The sequence below is a fragment of the Camarhynchus parvulus genome, chromosome 5 (assembly GCF_901933205.1).
Source record: "Camarhynchus parvulus chromosome 5, STF_HiC, whole genome shotgun sequence".
Taxonomy (NCBI): Eukaryota; Metazoa; Chordata; class Aves; order Passeriformes; family Thraupidae; genus Camarhynchus; species Camarhynchus parvulus.
Window position 1 is genome coordinate 27,648,062 of NC_044575.1, and position 19,654 is coordinate 27,667,715.

At 37.3% G+C, this 19,654-nt stretch overlaps 1 protein-coding gene across 2 annotated transcripts in view; it reads left to right on the top strand.

The window, feature by feature from the left end:
- LOC115904485 (cytochrome c oxidase assembly protein COX16 homolog, mitochondrial) overlaps positions 1–19,069 on the top strand; it is a 45,328-nt gene extending 26,259 nt beyond the window's left edge. For both annotated transcript variants that reach the window (XM_030949910.1, XM_030949911.1), the window contains exons 3-4: positions 4,200–4,262; positions 18,034–19,069. In XM_030949910.1, coding sequence (XP_030805770.1) covers positions 4,200–4,262; positions 18,034–18,150 — 180 coding nt within the window. In that variant the 3' untranslated portion in view covers positions 18,151–19,069. The remainder of the gene's footprint in view (positions 1–4,199; positions 4,263–18,033) is intronic.
- Positions 19,070–19,654: the final 585 nt, after the last annotated feature.

A 19,654-nucleotide genomic window follows, 5' to 3' on the forward strand; every position in this document is an offset into this window, starting at 1 on the left:
AAGCTTCAAAATGGGTAGTGATAGTATTCTTTGGGTTCCCTTGTGAAAGAGCTATCCTTTCCTTATCCTGGAGCTAAAGTTAGTGGCATTCACAAATTTCTCAGTTCCTCTCTACCAATATTATTTGTTTCTGAGCCAAAATTAACTGTGGTCAATGAGTATCAATACAAAATTGTTAGCAGAGATTTTTTTTTAGTAGCAGCACTTTTAGGTTTATAACTGTACCAAAAATACTTGTGTCACAAACAAAAATCCTCTTTATTGAGATGAGTGTATGTTTTTCACAGGGCACTGCAGGAGTCCCTGGTTTGGCAGGGGCTGCAAGCACCAGTTATTCCTGCTTTGCTGTGTAACGATGCCTCTTGTCTGCACCCCAAGGTGCACTGTTTTTAACACCTAGAAATGCTGTCCAGGTTCTGATTGAAAAACTGAAATGTCAGCCTTAAAATGAGAAGCGTCAGCTTAATTTCAAAAGTTTCTATTACAACCTCAAGTAGCTGCCTACTAAGATTTCTAAGAATGTTTCTGTGCTTAACCTCTATTACTTTTAGCTGTTAAAAATATTTTTAAAGTCTGTTTCTTTGGGAACCTTTTGAAGTTAAGTAAGGGTAAATCTGAAGGAATGGTGGGAGTGTGAAATGGGACAAAATTCTAATTTAAAACCTGGATTCTTAAACCTTTTTCTGAGATTTTTCTATATCGCACTTGCCCTCACCCTTTCAATTGATGTAATATGAGATAAGCCTGTATAATGCAAAATATGGAGAATATTTTATATTTTTACTGCAAGTGCTAAAAAGGAAAAAAAACACCCCAGAAAAAGAAAATAAGTAAAGCCTTTAAAAACTGTATTTATAGTATTGATTTCAAAGCCTTGCAGACAGCATCTCACGAAGGTTGTCTAAATACTTGCATCAAGTATTTCAGTAGTTTTTCAGTAAGAATTTAATGTGAAGTTATGCTGTAATTATACATGCACACATCTTTGAATTCTACATTTAGAAATAAACTCTGAATTTAAATGGATCTTAGAGGAGCAGCTGAGATTTTGCCGAACAAGAAGAGTCCTCTAGTGTAAAGGAGTATCTTTTCTGTTCCTTCCTGCCTCCTAAATAGTGGTGGAGAGGACGCTGTCAGACTCTTACAGCATTTGGGCTTTGTCTGCTGCCATCATCATATTTACTAATACAGATTTGTATCCATAATTTAGCTGAAGATCTATTTGCCAGTGCATAGCTGAATACTTGTAGCTCATTTGGCAGTATGTGTTGGCATAGCAGTCATCATGGAAGCAAAATGTATGTTTGTATTTGGATCTTGTGGCAGATGTGTAATACAACTGAGCTGCTGCTCTGGCATGGGCACTTTCATGGCTCTACCCCCATTTGAAGTGTTCCCCTGGTTATGATCTGTGATTGTGGCTCATATTGATGTTTATCTGCCTTTTCAGAATGAAAATAGCATCATTCACTTTTTTTTTTTTTTTTTTGTTCTTGTTGTTCTTGTGATGTTTCAAAGGTAGCACAGCATTGTACAAGCACAGTGGAAACAAAACTTTATAATACACTTTTTCTCAACTTCTATATGGGTTCCTAAAATAGTTGTAACCCACCTATCTCATTTGGTAGCTGAAAAGGGAGGGTTTACAGTCAAGGCATTTAGAAAGTGCAAGTGACTGAATTACTGTAGGCTCAAGTATGTTTAAATTATTCTGTGTGAGAAGGTGTGTATGTAGGGGACAAAAAAGATAAAGAGAAGAGGAAATACATACTTGCTTCTCTTTTTTACTTTTTTTTTGGTGGAACTTGGGGCAAAAGAATGAGTTTTGCAGAGTGAGCTTAAGGTGTATATGAAGTTTGCTCTCACAACAGGGTTTAACTTGTCTTTTTGGGTAACTTAATTTCCCAAATAAAATTTCTGCTTCCAAAGAAGCAGCACTCTGTTCATTTTGCATTTACAAGGTATTTGTAAAAAAGAAAATTCAATTATGCTCCTTCAGTTCTGCCTTTTTGTTAATATTAAAGTTACAGCTTCAAATTGGAATGCCGTGTCTCAGTTTTAGCTGTCTTTGTGAAGGCAGAGCAGAGTGAAGACAGGAGAAAGTCTGAAGACAGAAAGGGCTGGAAGGGATGGAGAAGCAGCAGTAGCTTAACTGATTGCTTGCCTTTGCCTTACACAAATGTGGCCATGCAAACACCACACATTAAACAAACACACTAAAAATTAATAAAATAAAATTTGATAATGGGATATTGAACTGTCTTTGTAAGTTAAATTCTGGCTGTATTTAATTAAGTAAAAACGATGTTTCAACCATGATACTTTGCCTTATTATTAAATGGAAGGAAAATGTAGGATAAAATAAAACTGTTGCTGCCTTACTTACTGGAGCTTTTATTTCCCCTTGTCCATATGTGTACTGTGAGAACACAAAGCATAACAAATAGTGTTTGCATTTAGTTCTGAATACAGTGTTGTCCACGATCACTCTTTTCTCTGTGAGAGCAAGCTTCAAAGCCTGTCTGGCTGCCCAGAGACTTTGCATTTCTGCGCATGTGATGGATGGGTTCGTTGTTCTAATAAAGCATGGCTGTTGTTGGAGGTCGTGGTCGCAGGAGAAATGCAATCCATCTTTAATGAGGGGCACTTCTACAGAGGCCTTGGATGCCAAGACAGAGATGGTGCATTCCATTTTTCATTTGATGTAGAGGGCCAGTGCAGAGACACTATCTTGTTTTACAGGTTTTTTTTTAATTACTAAGAAGGTGGGAGCTGTATCTGGTACAAACATTAACCATTTTAAATATTTTGGCTTAGGTCCCAAGTGTAATGAATCTAGAGGTTGCAAATGTGTGTATTTCTATGGCCAGATCGCTGATGAGGTAGGGAAATCAAACCTCTGGCCATGCACAGATGGTGTTAGACTTGCCTGTCTGAGCATCCATCCTTAGGAACTGAGGTCTCACAGGCTGCATGCTAACTAGCAGACAGTGCCTGTAATCAAGGGGAACATTATGGCCTAGGGAAATTCTTCAGAGCAGTTCCCATCAATTCACATAGTAGATGTGTATTTTAAGTACCTCTGATAAGTAGGAACTTATGTTAGAAGAGAATCTGAAGGTGGATCTTCGCACTGGCTGGGCAAATTCTGTTACGTGTATGCCCTCCTTTTTTTTTTTCTAGACTGCTTGTAGATGTTGGGCCTTGGTTGTGATGAGGGTTACTGGGCCCTTTTTGTTCAGATCAAGAAGCAGCAAATTAAGAGTAACAACTTTACTTTACTGGATTAGTTATAGTTGGAGTAGTGTATGAGGGATGTAGAATTACACACATTACCAGTCTTCTTACGCATTTATTTTGGTTTTTAATCTCTAAAAATGAGATTTTTCTCTCATGGTGAATTTTTTTGGTATTTTAATTATATTGCCTAAAGACTATGTCTGAGTACTGTGTATGTGGCTGTTTGAGAAGGTAAACGCTTTCTCTAAGTGTGAAGAATGCTAATTATCTTCTTCCCCTTAGCTTCTACTCTTAGAGCTGTGGGAGACAGACGCTATTTAGCAAAGGGAGGGATGAACATCACTTCTTTCAGGCTCAGAAGAAGTTAAAATGTGAAATGTGTCTGCTGTGGTTCATTGACATGTCTGTTCTTAGATTTGTTCTTTCAATAAGCATCTCTGAAAGGTGGCAGGAAAGACCAGCACTGTTAGTACGGAATCAAAACTGGGAAAGGGCTATGTGTTCACCAGAAAACTGGTAATTCAACTCATGCTTAAACTTTGAAAACCAGGAAACATTGTATGCCAATTCCCTGAACTCGGCATTTGGAAGTATAATATATTCCACAATCCCAATTTTATCTTTCTTGTGCTTGTTTCATTTATTTAGGCTTTGTTTAGTTTAACAGTTTTAAACTAAACAGGTACGGATTTAAGTATCTAAGGTAATACAAGTGTCGAGCTATTGTGAAAAATGTGTTTTCCTTTGGAATTTAATAATTTGGCAGTTAACCTGTTTCTTTTCAGCCCAATTCTTGTGCTGTGTTCATCATCCTGATATTGGAACAAATGGCACATAAACTCTTTTAGAGGAGAGGAGGGTTTGCATGTACCAGTATTCAGTTTATTTGAGGTTAAGATTTCTTAAAAAATATACTCTTAAAAGCAAACATTTTTGCTGTATTTTTATTTGTCTTTCAGGTTGATCCAGCTTTGAAAGAAAAGTTAAAACAGAACCCTGTGACACTGGAATCTGAATATGAGGTAAAATAAATTTGTTGCCTGGGGCCCATAACCTTGGCTACCCTTGATTACTCTGGCCGCTGGTGGGTCGTATCTGTCCCTAACTAAAATTAGATCAACCATCTGCCTTTGACTCACTGATGTCCAATAAAAACAAGGATTTATGTAAAGAAAGGTTTTTGAACACATAGTGCTTCTTTCTGAACACAGCTTTACTTTGATTTCCAGGCATCAAGTACAGTGGTACAAATAAATTCACTATTTCTGTGGTTAACCTAGTTTATAAATGTAGAGCTGATATTGGCCTTAGAGGGAGTGTGTGTGAATATAAGTCAGCCGTTCTACTGCATGAGTTTGGATGATCTTTAGACCAAATTACAGAACAATGTGCATGATGTACTTTATCTTATTTCTTGCTTCTGAAATTTATGTGTCTCTTTGAAACAACTGTCATTCCTTTTACATGATTTCAGAAAATTTTATAGAAAAATAGTTCACTCTTCCCTCAACACTGCATTTTCTTCAAATATTAGTGAGTTCTAAAATGTCTGTTTTAACCAGTTCAGTATCCAGAGTCTTACAAATTTTCAGGCCTACAAAAAGCCATGTTAGAAAAACTGGAAAAAACCTCCCTGTGACCAGAAACAAAGGATAAAGCTATTTAAGATTATTCTTAATGTCTTAAAATTAATTGAATCAAATGTCCAGCTAACACTTCATCTATCTCTGTGGCCTTTATGCTAAACACATATTTTTGTTTTCTTCCCATACCACATTTCTGTCACAAGCCTTTGAAGATCTCGATTGCCCCCATTGCTCTCATACTTAGGTGTCCAAATGGCAGTACCTGATCTTGATAATAAAATTTTACTATTTTACTATATTACTATTTTATTACCCTTTTGTAATTTGTCTGAAATAAAAACAAAACTTAATTTTTGTACTTTCACAGGCCTAATTTCACAAAATATTTACTGGTTTTTACCATTATTGCAAATTATTTTGGGCTTCCCCCGGCTATAAAGAATTTGTGATTTCTGGTGCAGGGAATAACAAGATGGAAAGTTCCAATGGAGACTCAAAACTTACAAATTCATTAAGTTCTGATTGCTTCTGGGATTACTGTCTCTCAGTTTCCATTCAATATATTGTAAGGCTGCTCTGATTTATTTATGTGGAAATAAAAATAAAAAGAACCACAAGCAGTAAAAAGAACCACATCTCAAACTCAATATGTAACCTCAAAATCAACAGATCTGTATTCAGATATACCATACTCTTTCTTCAGAAGATGAGTAAATAGGTTAAGGAAAATATTTAAATAGCCATAATTCCATTATCTTTATGGATAAATCAATGCTAATAAAGTACATCTGGCATAACAATATATTACAAGCCTTCTTAGGTAATGAGACTCTTTTCTGATGGACAGAAATGACAGAAGCAATCTTATTTGTTCTTAATCTAAACTGTAGAGAGTTCCCAGACTGAAATTCTTCCACAGTTGTGCTTGGGTGTTATAAAGGGCAGATCAGTTCAACAAAACAAATGGATTTGCATAATGAAAATAGATTTGGATTATTGTTTTGAAATCTAATATCAATATATACTTTATTATGGGCACCAGCTTGCAAGCACACTTTAATTTTTTGCTTCCGTGAAACTTGTGAAACTACCAGCAATCCTGTACATAGTTTGCAGGCTCCATGCTGCTAAGTGTGTGACAATTTTAAGTCACTGTTACCTCTGTATTCTGGTGGATAAAATCTAACCAATCACCCAGTTACAGCTAACATTTAGGAGAGTAGTTTTCTGTGGACCCCATCTTTCCAGACTAGAGAGGTTTGGCTGGATGTTTTTCTCCTTTCTTTATTTTTGACTTGTCCAAAATACAGCTCTTATGAACACTTTCTAATTCAATATATAGGTCACATCAAAGGATTACACTGGTGGCTGTTACTAAATATGGTGTGATAAGAGATCAAGGGCAGTTAAAAAAAAGTTGCTGTATTGATATGTAAAGCCTTATTTTACAATATTATTAGCATTATATCTGCTGCTGTTACTGAGGATACCATGCCAGCTCTTTTGAAGCATGGTTGCCTAATAAATGCAGATGTCCTTTGGCCCTCCCCAAGACTTCAAAAAATATCTTACTGTCCTTACAGAAGTGTACATATTGAATTCATACTGAATTCTTCTAGAATGTCATAATTTCTTCTGTAAGCATACATATATGCCCTTATGGGCATATTGCAAGAAGTAAAGATATTTCCAATATTTCAAACACGTTGAAGTCTGCATTTTGTCTCTGATGTGGTGGTCATGGTGATGTAGAAAGATATAATCACAGACCTAATTTATTGTGAGGAGATTAACATGAAGACATTTTCTTACCTTCTCATTTACTAAATTATATCTTCGCAAACTATAAAAGATATATTTCATACAGGAATGTTTCTGGTCAGGATACTATTTTGAGGATGGAAGAATTTACACGTGTAATTCATACTGCATTTCTTATATCTCAGATCTGTTAATAATGGCATTTATCTTGTGTCTTGGGACATGCCAGAGGAGCAAGCTACCTTTGCATACACTCTCCATTGTTTATGCATTCCCCTCACACACTTTTGTGTCCTCATATGACCAATTAGATCCTGCTGCTCCCCTTTGCCTAATAAATCACAGCTCTGTCCACTAGTGATGCTGGTACTAATGTGAATGTAGTTCTGCTGCTGAGCTGGGCCTTGTAGAACACACTGTAAAAAATGTCAAGTGTTTGACCTGTGACAAAAGCCTGAGTATTTTATTTGAAAGGACAGAAATTTGTTTGAAAAAGGGAGATAAAAAACCTGATTAATATGATGAGTGAAAAACATTCTCGTGGTTGTTTAACAGTCATAGTACATTCCTCTTCATGTGTTTAATGCATTCTCAAAATAGCATTCCTTATTCTAGCACTTGGTTTCTGTACTTCTGTGAAATTAATGGTCTAATAAGCACTAAAAAATCTGGCCTCAGTTACATCAGACCCCAAAATATAGAATTGTTGTTAGGGGTTTTTCTAGCAAATGAGAGCTTCCTTAAGAATTTACTAACATTTTGCCGTGGAAAAAAATCATTTAAGTTTGAATCAAATATGTGATATTCAGTGGGAATCAATAGCAATTGAAAGTAGAGGAAAAAATATTCCAATAAATAAAAACGTGAAGGATTGCTATGGAAACAGTAAATGAGTTAGTCATAAAGCAGGGAAGACTGATAAAAGATGCTAAGGGCATCAGAGCTGTCTGATAAGTAATCTGACAAGGATGGGGGTAAGAGGATGGTGTTGCAGCAAACCAAGAATAAAATAATGAAGATGTAAAATAATGAGTAACCATGTTGACAAAGTAGCAACATTCGAAAATGTATCTGTATTTTTTTAGATAAAAAAGTCCTTCGTATTTGAATCAGATGTGCTTCCAAATCCCTTAATAATCAAACAGCATGTTAAATACCTACTAGACTCTGATGGTTTTTAGCTATGTTCTAGGAATGGGCTTGGAAGACTTTAGTGGCTGCTGAAAATTCAGTCTGGGAATGATGGTTCTCTGGGAATCATCACTAGGTGGGAAGGTGATACTATTAAAAGAGTTCTGGGAAATTTGGGACATTCAGGCACTATTGGGTACTTTTTTCAGTGATGTGAAAGAAATTGTGAAATCATTACTAATGTGCAAGTGGTACGAAAATATTGCAATAGTAAAACTATGGCAAGGCAGGGAGAGAGAGCTGTTCATATTACTTGCTAACATGGGCCCATTAAAAGTACTAAGTACCTTTTAGAGTAGCTGAAGTTATTTATTTCAAAAACTGAAAATGCAGAGTAGACTGCATTCTGAAAAGCAGCAACTCTGAAAAAGATTTAGGAGTCAGTGAATAAATAATTCAGCTTGATCTTCTAGTGTGATCTTGTGGCACAAAAGCTAATTCAGTATATGAATATGAACAGGAATGGTAGATGTAGGAACAGGTGATTTTACTTCTGAGTGTGGCACTGATGAGGCTGGGACTGAAATTCTGGTTCTCCTTTTGGTATCCAGGTTTCGAACAGGGCTTTAAGAACAGATTGCAGAACATGCTGACTGTACTAACTTAGGGCTCTAAAAATTCCTTAAAAGAAAGTTAAAGATTTAAATAATATGAAAGGTACTGAGAAGAATGGTGTTTTCATATAAATACTTCCATAGGAAGAAGGTGATAGGAATTGAACATTTTTTACTGCAGAAATTATAGTAAAATTTGAAGTAAGATCTGTTCTTAATAGCTGGGAAGATTATTTGAACACAACAGCAAGAAAAATGAGTCTTCTGTGTTTCAAAATATCAAAACTAAAACTTTACAAGGTTTTTCTTCAACTGGTTGCAAGGATGGCATAATTGACATAATAGTCAAATAGTCTGCAAATGGTCAGACTAGAGAATGCTGCTTTCTTCACTTAAAGAGTATGAATGTTGAGAAGGAAGGTTTCACTCCTAATAATTTGATAAATCACAAAAAGTCAACAGTAGTTCTGGACAGAAGTTTTTTAATTGTTTGTCCTGAGAATTACAGCAAAAGACTTGTAATTGCAGTATTAAAATGTATATTGAGGACAGTTGAAAAACTAAAAGTAGGTATTTGCATAGGTGTTTTCTATATATTTACTGTCTTAAAAGAAGACTTTGAATAAGCTCTTCTGAAAAACTCAGGCCACTTATTGCTTATTTGACATAACTTCAGGAATTGTGGTGCCAGCAGAATGGATGAAACTTTTTTTTTCAGGGAGTGACAGTGTAGGAACACAGTAATTGCATCCAAGTGTGTGGACAACAGGAGTGCTCCAGAAAGAAATTCCTGGATGCCAGTCATTGATATCTGCAAGTGTCTTGTTGCTGTCATTATCAGTACCAGAGGATTACTGATTTTGTTGCTGTTCAAGAATTAACTGATCAATGTCCTGAATTGATTTGCTTCAATGTCTGTGAAGATAGTGGTGGCTAAATGCCTTGAGGTGTTTGAGAGCTGATGGAGATCTTGGGAAAATACCCCTCCTTAGTGACTGTCATGACAATAAATAGGTTTAGATAAATGAAGAGGTTGAGATACTTTTCTTCTTCCTTTAATCACTCTGTTCCTTCCATGCACTCTTCTTTCTTGGTGCATTGTCCAGCCTAGCCATTAGATTCCAACTGCCCTCCATGTTGTGTCTGGGACAAGCTGAGTTTCTTGTATTTCAGTTTATTCACCTGTGACATGTTCTTTTATGTTTTTATTTCATTGTGAGTCTTCAACACAGTGTTTTGTAGAGAAGTACAAAGTTCTGTTATTTTATCATCAATAGAAACTGCCTTGGGAAAGGATTTTAATTCAAATAGTTTGTGTTAGGCATTTTATTCTGAGTAGTAGATGTACAGTCCATAGCCAGCCTATAGTTTTTGACCTTTTCTTCTTGACATCTCAATAGTTTTCTGTACCGTAGTTCAATGTGTTCAAACTATAACTATGTTCATAGCTTTTCATAGAGAAACACATGAAGGTGGAATTTGGTGATGGGTATGGCACTGGAAGAATTCTGGTGGAAAAGTCTCTTGCAGGAAAAAAGACAGCCTCCACAGTAAAGTTCATAGGGTGTCACTTTTTACTGGTGTTATTTCTGGAATGCATCTCTATTTAATAGTCATGTAAATTCTTTCATGGTCATCTCTTAGCACAGGATTTTTCCTTAACTGAGAGCTGTTTCTTTCATATATGTTTCATTTGCACTTTCCTTATCCAGTAAGAAGACACTGATGTCTAACAGATGGAAAACAAGGTGAATGACTATCAGTCAGACAAACATGGTTGGGACTGTTACAAATGATCTCTTCTCATCACCCTGTCTCTTCTTTCCAAAATAGAATCCTTAGTATCAACTTGCATTCCATGTGTGTTTTCTTGGTTTTTAATGCCACATGAATTGACCACCTCTTACCATGCTAGGGCCAACACTGTGTGTTGTCTCAGTCACAAAAAGGCCCAAAAGTTTGAGTAGGGCAAGTTGTATGCACACATCATGGCTGAATTCTTTCATTTATTGTGTTAATGAGTGCTGCTAGCTACTGCTTGTTCTAACAGGCTTACCGATCAAACAGAAAAATTATATGCAAGATTCTGGTGGAGGCTGAGCATGGAGTTTGCACACTTCTTAGCTGAATAATCAAATTTCTAAAAATTGAATGAAGAAGTTCCCAAGTTTAGCACCTGACTTCATTGTGTCTGGTAAAACTTGGTATTTGCCCAGGTATAGCTGGGAGGCATCACTGAGAAGTTCACAGGCTGCGGAAAATGGTGTTGGTAAGTCAATATGTAATAATCCATCTTGTTTATAGCATCTTCCCCTCAAGTCATTGGAGAGCCAGTGTCCCCCTGTGCCATCTTACAGCTCTAACACAAGTAGTCTTTAAGCACAATGCACTTCAAAACCAAAAGACCTTCCAGCTCTAGAAGGACCCCAGACCTTACCTTCTAAAACTTCATGCTGTAAAAATTTTAAAAGATGCCTTGATCTTTCTAAGACAGAAGTCTTTCTGATTTGATTTGAAGACCTGTTGGTTCTAATATAATGACACGTAGAGTTATTCACCTATTATTTGTGAACTGTACATTCAGCAGTTTTGCTGAGAAGGAGCTTTACTGTTACTGGCAGTACAGTATGGGAATAATGCTCCTATTACTGTCCTCATCAATTAGAAAGGGGATGTTCACTGCAGAGAAGAAACAGGAGGATTTTTTCCCCTATGAGAAATTGCACAACAGCGCAAATCAAACAGTAGCCATTGATATTACTGAAAAACTATTTATGGCTGAAAGATTTGAAATTGCCCTGTTAATGTTTAGCCCAAATCATAGTTTCTTAACAGGGAAAAGCCTTCTGTTTCAGCATATAAATTGATAAGCAAATTCTGGAAGAGAGGTGAGTGGAAAATCAGCAGGGAAGTGTAGATGAGAAGCAGAAGTCCTAAACTACACTAACTGTGTGAATGTTACCTGAACCAACTGAGACCAGGGTAGAGGGGGGAGATTGTGAGAGGCAGGAGATTGAGCCCACCAATTCAGAAGGGTCAACTGCTTGGTAAGGTTCACTGCTGGTTTGAAGGAGGGTGGTTACTTTAAGGTATTTTCTTGATGGCCTGGATTTAAGTTTAATTTGACACTGTTGTCGTAAACCTTCTCTAGTTGTTTCTTTTCTTATGCCCACACACTTCTGTTAGTAGTTTCATGGTGGTAACTATCATTTCTTGTTGTGGTAATCTCTTAGTCCTTTGCTGTGGTGTTCATTGCAGTTTTTCCCTCTCACATAAGAAACTTTGTTTTTCATATCTCTTCAGAAAGAAAAACACCATGTGTGACTCATGGGTCTCATATTTTTTATCCTGGTACACCTCATCCTTTTTTTATTGGAGTATCTTTTTATCTTTATTAGAAGGACCGACTGTGCCAGATTTTATATACAGAAGGTAAAAAAAAGTCCACACTTCCAAGTATTCATAGTCTTAGGAATTTGTTTGAAATAAACCGTTTCATTGGTGTCAGGAGGGCTTTCTGGGCTCTAGATAGAGATGTGCTGTAGAAATCTGTATGGTCTTCTTAGCAGCAAAAGAAATGTCATTTTTTTACTCTTACTGGTCTCCTGCACTGTTAAAGATCACACATCCCCTTCAGTCAAGTTCACCTTTATTTAGTTGAAAAAGATGCTGCAAACATCCCAAAAGTCTGTCCCTGGCTGCTTCTATTTTAGAGACTTGTGCTGCAGTAACTAGGACATCCCTTTACAAAGTTTAGTATGATATAAACTTAGCAAGAACAAGGAGTCAGATTTGGGAAATTCCTTGGTTCTGTTGACTTGGCTAGGTCTCCCAAGTAGTGAATTTAGGGATAAATCTTAGTAAGCAGCACCTCCCTTTCTGGGGCAGAATAACCATAGCTTGATAAAACTTTTCTATATGAGAAAAATTAAAACTATCCTAAATGTACCTAGTTGCTTAATTAAAAGTGGAATTAGCTGAATTTGGGATGTTTGATCTTGAAGTTGTACTACTGCAATCCTGCTATTATTTATGTTGGACCTTTCTGAGTTTCATTTTTGCTTAGGAAAAGAAGATACACTGAAAGTAAATGTCCCATGCATGCATTGTTTTGACTTTGTCATAAATGAATCTTTTGGACTGAGAAGTCCATCTTGGGTGATCTGCAGGTGTAATGCATAAATAGCACTGGATTATCCTCTGAGATTTATTGTGGTTTTTAAGAGATTCTGAATTTTAAGAAGGAAAACTGCTTGTAAATTAGGATGAAATCATGGCAAGGCCTAATTCCAGATGGAAGTTTGTCTCATGTTTTTTTCTCTTATGTTAAAAATTCAAGGTTGTGTAATCAGTCGTTTTAACAGAGTGATAGAATTGCTCAGTTTACTGAGCACTTTCTGTCACTATAACACCTTCACATAAAGCTATGACAGTACTCTGTGAACATTAATTAAACTCTGTGACACCTCTGAGGTGGAGGCAAGTCCTGTTTGCATGCTTTACATAGGGAAAAGGAAAGGTTGCACAGACAAACTGGTGGTGCAGTTCCTCAGTACACATCTTCTGTGAAATAGTCACTCAAAGATGTTTCTCTTCTCTCTTCACCCAATGTTTCCTCCACCCAGTTCAAGTGTTTCCATAGTCCTATGCTTCTACAGGATTTGTTCATAAGCAGTATGGATTTATTTTCCTAAACTATTTTGTTTTTTCTGGCTGGAGTACAGCCCCACATCATTGAATTGGCATAATTGAAGGGAAAATAACGCATGGGGAAAGAGTCTCTTAAACCAGTTCACCATAGGTTAATTAATTGTGCCATAGATGAATGCTATTGGATCCCACTGAATTAAGCAACAAAGCTTCTATTGGGTTTTGCCAGTCTTCAGTAAAGCCAAAAGGAGAAGCAGCTCTCTGGATACTTACATGCCAGTCCCCCCTCACCCCCCACAGTTCTTCCCTTAATAAACAAAAACCAATCTTATTCTGGCCATATTTTCCTGCTTGCTAACTTTCTTGTTTTCTAATATCATAAAAACTAAACATTCTCTAATTGGAAAAAAACCCCTTCCTTTTAAACTGAGGATTTAATCACTAATCATGGGCTATTAAATCCCAGATTATTAAATCACTAATTGCAGATATTATTAAATTATATCACTTCCTAGGCAAAGTAACACCCAGTTTATATTAAGAAAATGAGATGTCAAAAAGATGGCTATGTGAGAGTTATATAAAAAACCCCACTAAAGCCATATCAGTGCAATGATAAAGTTAAGATTTTCAGTTATACACAAGACAGCAGATTCAATGTTAGCTGTAATTCTGTACCTCTTCATCTATATATCATTATAGAGCTCCTCAATATACCTTTTGTTTCTTCAAGCTTTTTTGACACCTTTAAAAAACAGACGGTTCAATTGGTTTAATTCTTTCACTGCCTCTTACAGCCTTGAGGATATTTTTCCCTGGCTCATATTTTGTCTGCAAATGGGTTTGCTTACTATAATGATGGAAAAGAATTTGCTCTCTGTATCAGAGCTATTTCTTTCTGTGGTGTTCATCACAGAATTTATTTCATCAAGCTGTAAAGTAAACAGGATTCTCTTATCCCTCCTTTCACATGTGAGAAACTGAGACTAAAGCCAAGCATTTTTGCAAGCGGACACCTTGAATTTACTCAGCCTGAACACTAATAGCTCTAAATGAATTTCTGCAGACTTCAGTTTGTGTATTGGGGCATGAAGACTATCCTGCAAGAGTAGAATTCCAGCTCTCTTTTTAAATTTTATCTTTTTAAGGCTGTCAGAGGCTTATAACTTGTACTTAAGCCAGGCATTTGAACCAGCAATTAAGAAGTGAAGGTCTTTCTATGTCCTTTTTGGTACCTTTGCACCAGTCAAGCCATTTGATAAGTCTTAAAAGTCAAGTGTGGCAAACAGTTGAGCATATTTTTCTTTTTCACTGTGCCTGTCTGAATAACTGCATTTTTTCCCTTGAATTTACAGCTTCTGTCAGTCCTGTACTCTTAAGAGGCAGTTTAGCTGATTTAGGGAGTGAATCAGTAGATTTAATGCACTATACTGATCTTACTTTAAACAGCTAATTTTCAATATCCTTTGGGCTATTTGAGACAAGCAGGAAAAGTGCTGCTGATCTGATCTGATTACATTTCATTGTAGTCTCCAATGATTGAGTGTTTAGTACGTTTGAATTGGGAGAAGAAGTATTTCAAGTTTTAGCCTTCCAGTTCATATGAATTTCAGTTTAGTAAAAGCTGGAAGTAGTTTAACATGTGATGTGATGTCTTCATAAAGTTAGGTAGGCAGTGTCCAAGTGGCTCAAATGAAAAAAATAAATAAGAAATTAAGAAGACCTAACCAGATAAAATGAAAGATATTGACTTCAGCTTCATGTGAGACCAGAACTAGCTGTTTGCCTGAATTCTCACTGTACAGCTCAGGCAATCTGAAGGAGCTGTGTAACTTTGCAGCTTGTGCTGCACCTAATTAAGAGGACTGTCAATCCGGTCTTATTCTCATCACTAAGATGAATTTGCAGTGTAGCTATGTGCGTGTCTTTAGCCTACATCTAATGTAGCTATTTATTCTGGGATGATTCTGTTGTAAGAATTTTCATGTCAGTGACCAAGCAAAAAGGGTAGGGTTTTACTCAGTTGTATATGAGGTACTCTTTTGGTTTAACCCCAGCAGCCAAGCCCCACGCAGCTGCTCATGCACTCCCCTTGATAGGAAGGAAGGGGGAGAGATTCAGAAAGGTAAAAGTGAGGAAGATTGAGATAAAGATAGTTTAATAGCTAAAGCATAAGGTGCTGGTGTAAGCAAAGCAAAACAAGGAATTCATTTACCAATTCCCATGGCAGCAAGTGTTCAGCCATTCCCAGGGGAGCAGGGCTTCATCACATCTAAAGGTTGCTTTGAAGGACAGACTCCATCTTTCTGAATGTCACCCTGTTCCTCCTCCTTCCTGCAGCTTTACATGCTGAGCATGGTGCCATATGGTGTGGGATATCCCTGTGGTCAGTTGGGGTCACCTGCCCCAGCTGTGTCCCCTCCTGTGCACCCTCAGCTCACTGGCAGGTGGGGTGGAGAGAGAAGCAGAGACAGCCTTGGCACTGTGTGAGCTGCTCAGCTGTAATGAAAACGTCCCTGTGTAACCAACATTATTTTCAACACAAATCCAAAACAGATCCCTATACTTGCTACTATAAAAAAATTTAACTCTACCCCATCCAGAGCCAGCACAGATACATTTGAAAATAGCTATTCAATAGGAAAGCATTGCAGAACAGATTCTCACATCCCCTTTCAGTAGTGACACTCCTTCTTTTGCTTATCCACATGCAACAGTCGTGCTCTGTTATTCCAAAATTGGATAGCATCACTTCAGAAAGTTGGAATGTCAAATCATTCTGCTTTCTGATGACTGGTAACTATCCCTTAAACTAAATTTTGCAGATACTGTCCCATGGTAGTAAGGAAGGTGCTTTCTTCTTGAATTGCAGTAAGATACTACAAAGAGTTTATACATGACACAAAATGTTAATGATCTCTATAAATACAATGATAATAAAAAATTATAGTCTTCCTATGTATGCATCAGAATCTTTATTTCTTAATTGATTAATAGATCTTATTTGTCATCTCAGGCAGTGCCATTCATTGCACTGCACGTTGTAACCCTTTGTTATTTTATTCTGTCAGTGTATCCCAGTGTGTTTTCTAGGTACCTTTATGGTTTCTATTAGAAACTGCCAAGATACTTTCTGGTACTGATTTGTTTGGATACAATAGTTTTGAAATGCTTCCTGTTTTTGACAAACCTGCTCTCTATAAAGCCTCTGTGAAGTTTCAGGGACAAATTAATATGATCTTTTTGGTAAAGATCCTCAGTATGCATGTCTCTTTTGATAGACTTCTTTGTGCAGCCTATCTTTAGATACCACAAGTTTTGTTGTACTTATTTTAAAAGTTGATTAATGTTCAGGCTTTGGGAGACAAACAACTTTGGAACAGTTGAGATCCTCACAGGTGTGTGATACCTTTGTGTTGAATTAAATCAGCCTACATCCCTTCAGTTAAAGCACAAGGTTATTTTAAGTGTAGTTTCCTTGAAGCTTCCATTAGAATCAGATGTTAAATTCTGAATTTGCAATCAGAGGAGATAGTCACTGATGGATGATGTGTACCTTTCCTCCTTCTCTCTCCTTTCATGTCAGTTCAGATCCCTTCTGGGGAAATGAAGTACCAGCTAAGCATAAGATGTATAAAGTAGTAAAGACAATTCTTCAGAAAGACTTATGCCAACTCAACAGAAAGTTCAGTTGCTCTTACCTTGTGAAAGTCTGCTATGTTTGTGCCTGTGTTCTCATATATCTTCTGTAGAGTGTTGCCTAATTTCTTTTGATATCTGACTAACCTCATTTCAATTTCCTCACTTGTAGAAGTGTCAGGAAACTTTCACATAACATGAACTAAACAGTAGGTCTATTTGTTATATCTGTTGAATTTTTCTGCAACTATTATTAAAGTCCCTGGGTGTTTGCCATTTATTTGAATTATTGATAATAGACTAATTAGACCACAGGCTCAGGGCAGGGTGAAGTATTTTCTGATGTATTTTTACAGCATTTGCTGAGATGAGGCCTTGATCACAGGTCAGGTTTGAGTCTTACTGCAGTTAAGTATCATTCATTACTGGAATGCAGTGTTGCCCTGTTCAGTAGCACCTAGGACAGCGCTGATTCTGGCAGTGATGCAGACCCTCTCCTCAGTCTCCCCACCATGTCCAATGTGCTGTTCCACAGCTGGCCTGTGGGACTTGAGGTCTGTGTCCTGGGAAGGGACAGCTAAGCCTCTGCCAATGGGACTGTGGAGATTCAATACATGTTTGTGTTCTTTGACTGCAGCACATGGTAGGTGAGGTCAGAAGGGCACCTGTTCTTCATTTATGTTGCCTCTAAGTCATTGGTAGTTCTATGGGGGATGATAGGAGTAGGCAAAAAAAAAAAGGTAATTAAATCTAGTTTTTCAATACCTGACAGTTCAGTCAGGTAGCATGTCTCATATATGACTTAGTAAGAGACCTGTCTGTGGTGGCTGGGTGCCATGGGAAACTAGTCAGCAGAAAGCATTGCATATCCCTCTCAAGTTAAAACCACGTGGCTTGAAGGGGTTTGCACCATTGCTGTCTCTCTTTGTGCTAGATAATGAATCTTTTCCAGCATGCTTTGTGTTTTTGCTGACAGGATACTTCAGCTCACTAATTACTAATCCTTCTGTTTGAGCTATACCAATACTTGTCACTCCTACTACTTCAGTGTTTGGCAGACTTGCAGTTGAAGAACAGATCTGGAAAACAAGGTGAGAGGAGAAAAAGTGAATACAAGGTATCTTCAGTCTTGCTCAGATGCTGCAGTGCTTCCTGTCCTTAAATGTTACTTACCTGCTGACAAGCAGATTCAGTGATGCCTATCTTAGTCATTTATGTAGCTGTATAGATAACTACTAGGTTTTTCTTTCTTGCTGAACTTCTCATGCAGACTAGATGAAAGTTCATCAACCCAATGGTGATATTGAGTTTCTTGGGGGAAAAAAAAATCAATTTGGAATCATATGTGCTTTAAATCATGGATCTGTCAAGGTGACCCTGTTTGGTTTTTTTTTTTTGCTGTTTGTCTGCAGAAGCTGGAAAAATCCAACTTGGATAACTGGGAGAACATCAGAGGACCCAGTCTGTGGGAAGATTCCAGGACGGTTCAGAAACAACGGCGGGAAGCTCTCCGTCTCAAGACAGAGTGACTGAGAAAGCTGCCTTTGGTGCCTCTGGGAAAAAAAGTCTCAGGCTGGACTGTCTTAATTTTTAATCCAGTGTCAGGAACAGACATGGGAACATTTGCACTGAACAATTCAGCTGGTGTATATATAAGTAACTGTGAGATCAGTCCAAAAAGCATTGTATTATAAGAAGCTCTTTGTTTGCATCCATTTGTGCAGAGTACCATAGGCTGTATATGTGAATTTTCAATTAAAAAAAGCTGATTATTCTACTGAGAATATCCTATTGTTTTTCAGTCTCTAACATTCAAAACTGCTTCAGCACGGAATAACATTTCAAGAGTCACTTGTCAGTACCAGAAGTTGTCATCCTAATGAGAACAACAGTGCTGTCATCTAGATGTGTGTGACCAGATAAGTGCTGCTTCAGGGAGTCCCTGTATGACTTCAGGCTCTTTAGCTTGGAAGGGACTCTACAGGCATATGAGCTGTTCAGAACAATGAGTCCAATTTTGGCTAAATAATACTCTTGTGTTTCATTTCCAAGGACTGCATAAAGGCATGTACTGAGTGTCAGCTGATAATTGGTCAAATAACATTTGTTTAGCTGTGGTTAAATTTCTGTGATTAGTTTATCAATACCTTCATGCAGGCTGGACCTCTGCTCTGGTACCGCTCAGTTTAAATTGGAAGAACTCTTCCTTGCAAAGAGCTGTGCTGCTTCTCTGTGAGTAAATATTGTAGCAGAATCTTCTTGAACCATTTGAGTGGCAGAGCTCATCTTACATGTCTATTTGTGCATGTGCATAGAAATTTTTTATGTTCCAATCAATTCTTCTGAAATGCTTGTCTTTTTATATTTGTCTTTGTGTGCTAAATCTTTGCTGTTAGAGGACATTATGCTAACATTCAGGACCCTTCTGCTGAGAAAGCTGAATGAAGAAGCACCTACTCAAGTTTTCAAATGAAATAAAGCTTTTGATAAAGAGTTGCAACAGACTTGTGAAACTCCTCATCGGAGGAATGGAGCAGTAGAGCACACATTAACAGCAAAATCTCGTTTCAAAACTCTCAGTAACAGCTATATGTAAACCCTTTTGGAACTGCTTTTGGAAAAGGTGTGGCCTTACTCCCCTCTGCAGGATGTGTTAAATGTAATCTGAATGTCCTTTTGGACACTTTTAGGGTAGCCTCCTCATGTAGATCTTCTCTCAGCACTTCATTTTCTTTAGACTGTCAGTGGTGAGGCCCAATCTTTCACTCAGGAAGAAGAATTAACACTGATTTTTAGGGAGTTATAAAGGAATTCATAAAGCATCACATGAAATATCTTAGGCATGTTTTGTGCATGTTTTCTTCTGATAGAGTTGTGAAAACCATCAGAAAGTGGTGGATGAAATCTGAAACAAAGCTGGAGCTGTGTGTTTGTGTATTTCCCTTTTCAATGTCATAGATATCTCTGCTTCTAAATCTATGAACAAATTAAACCACCCAGCAGAGGAATAAGAGGATCAATGCAAGCGTAGGA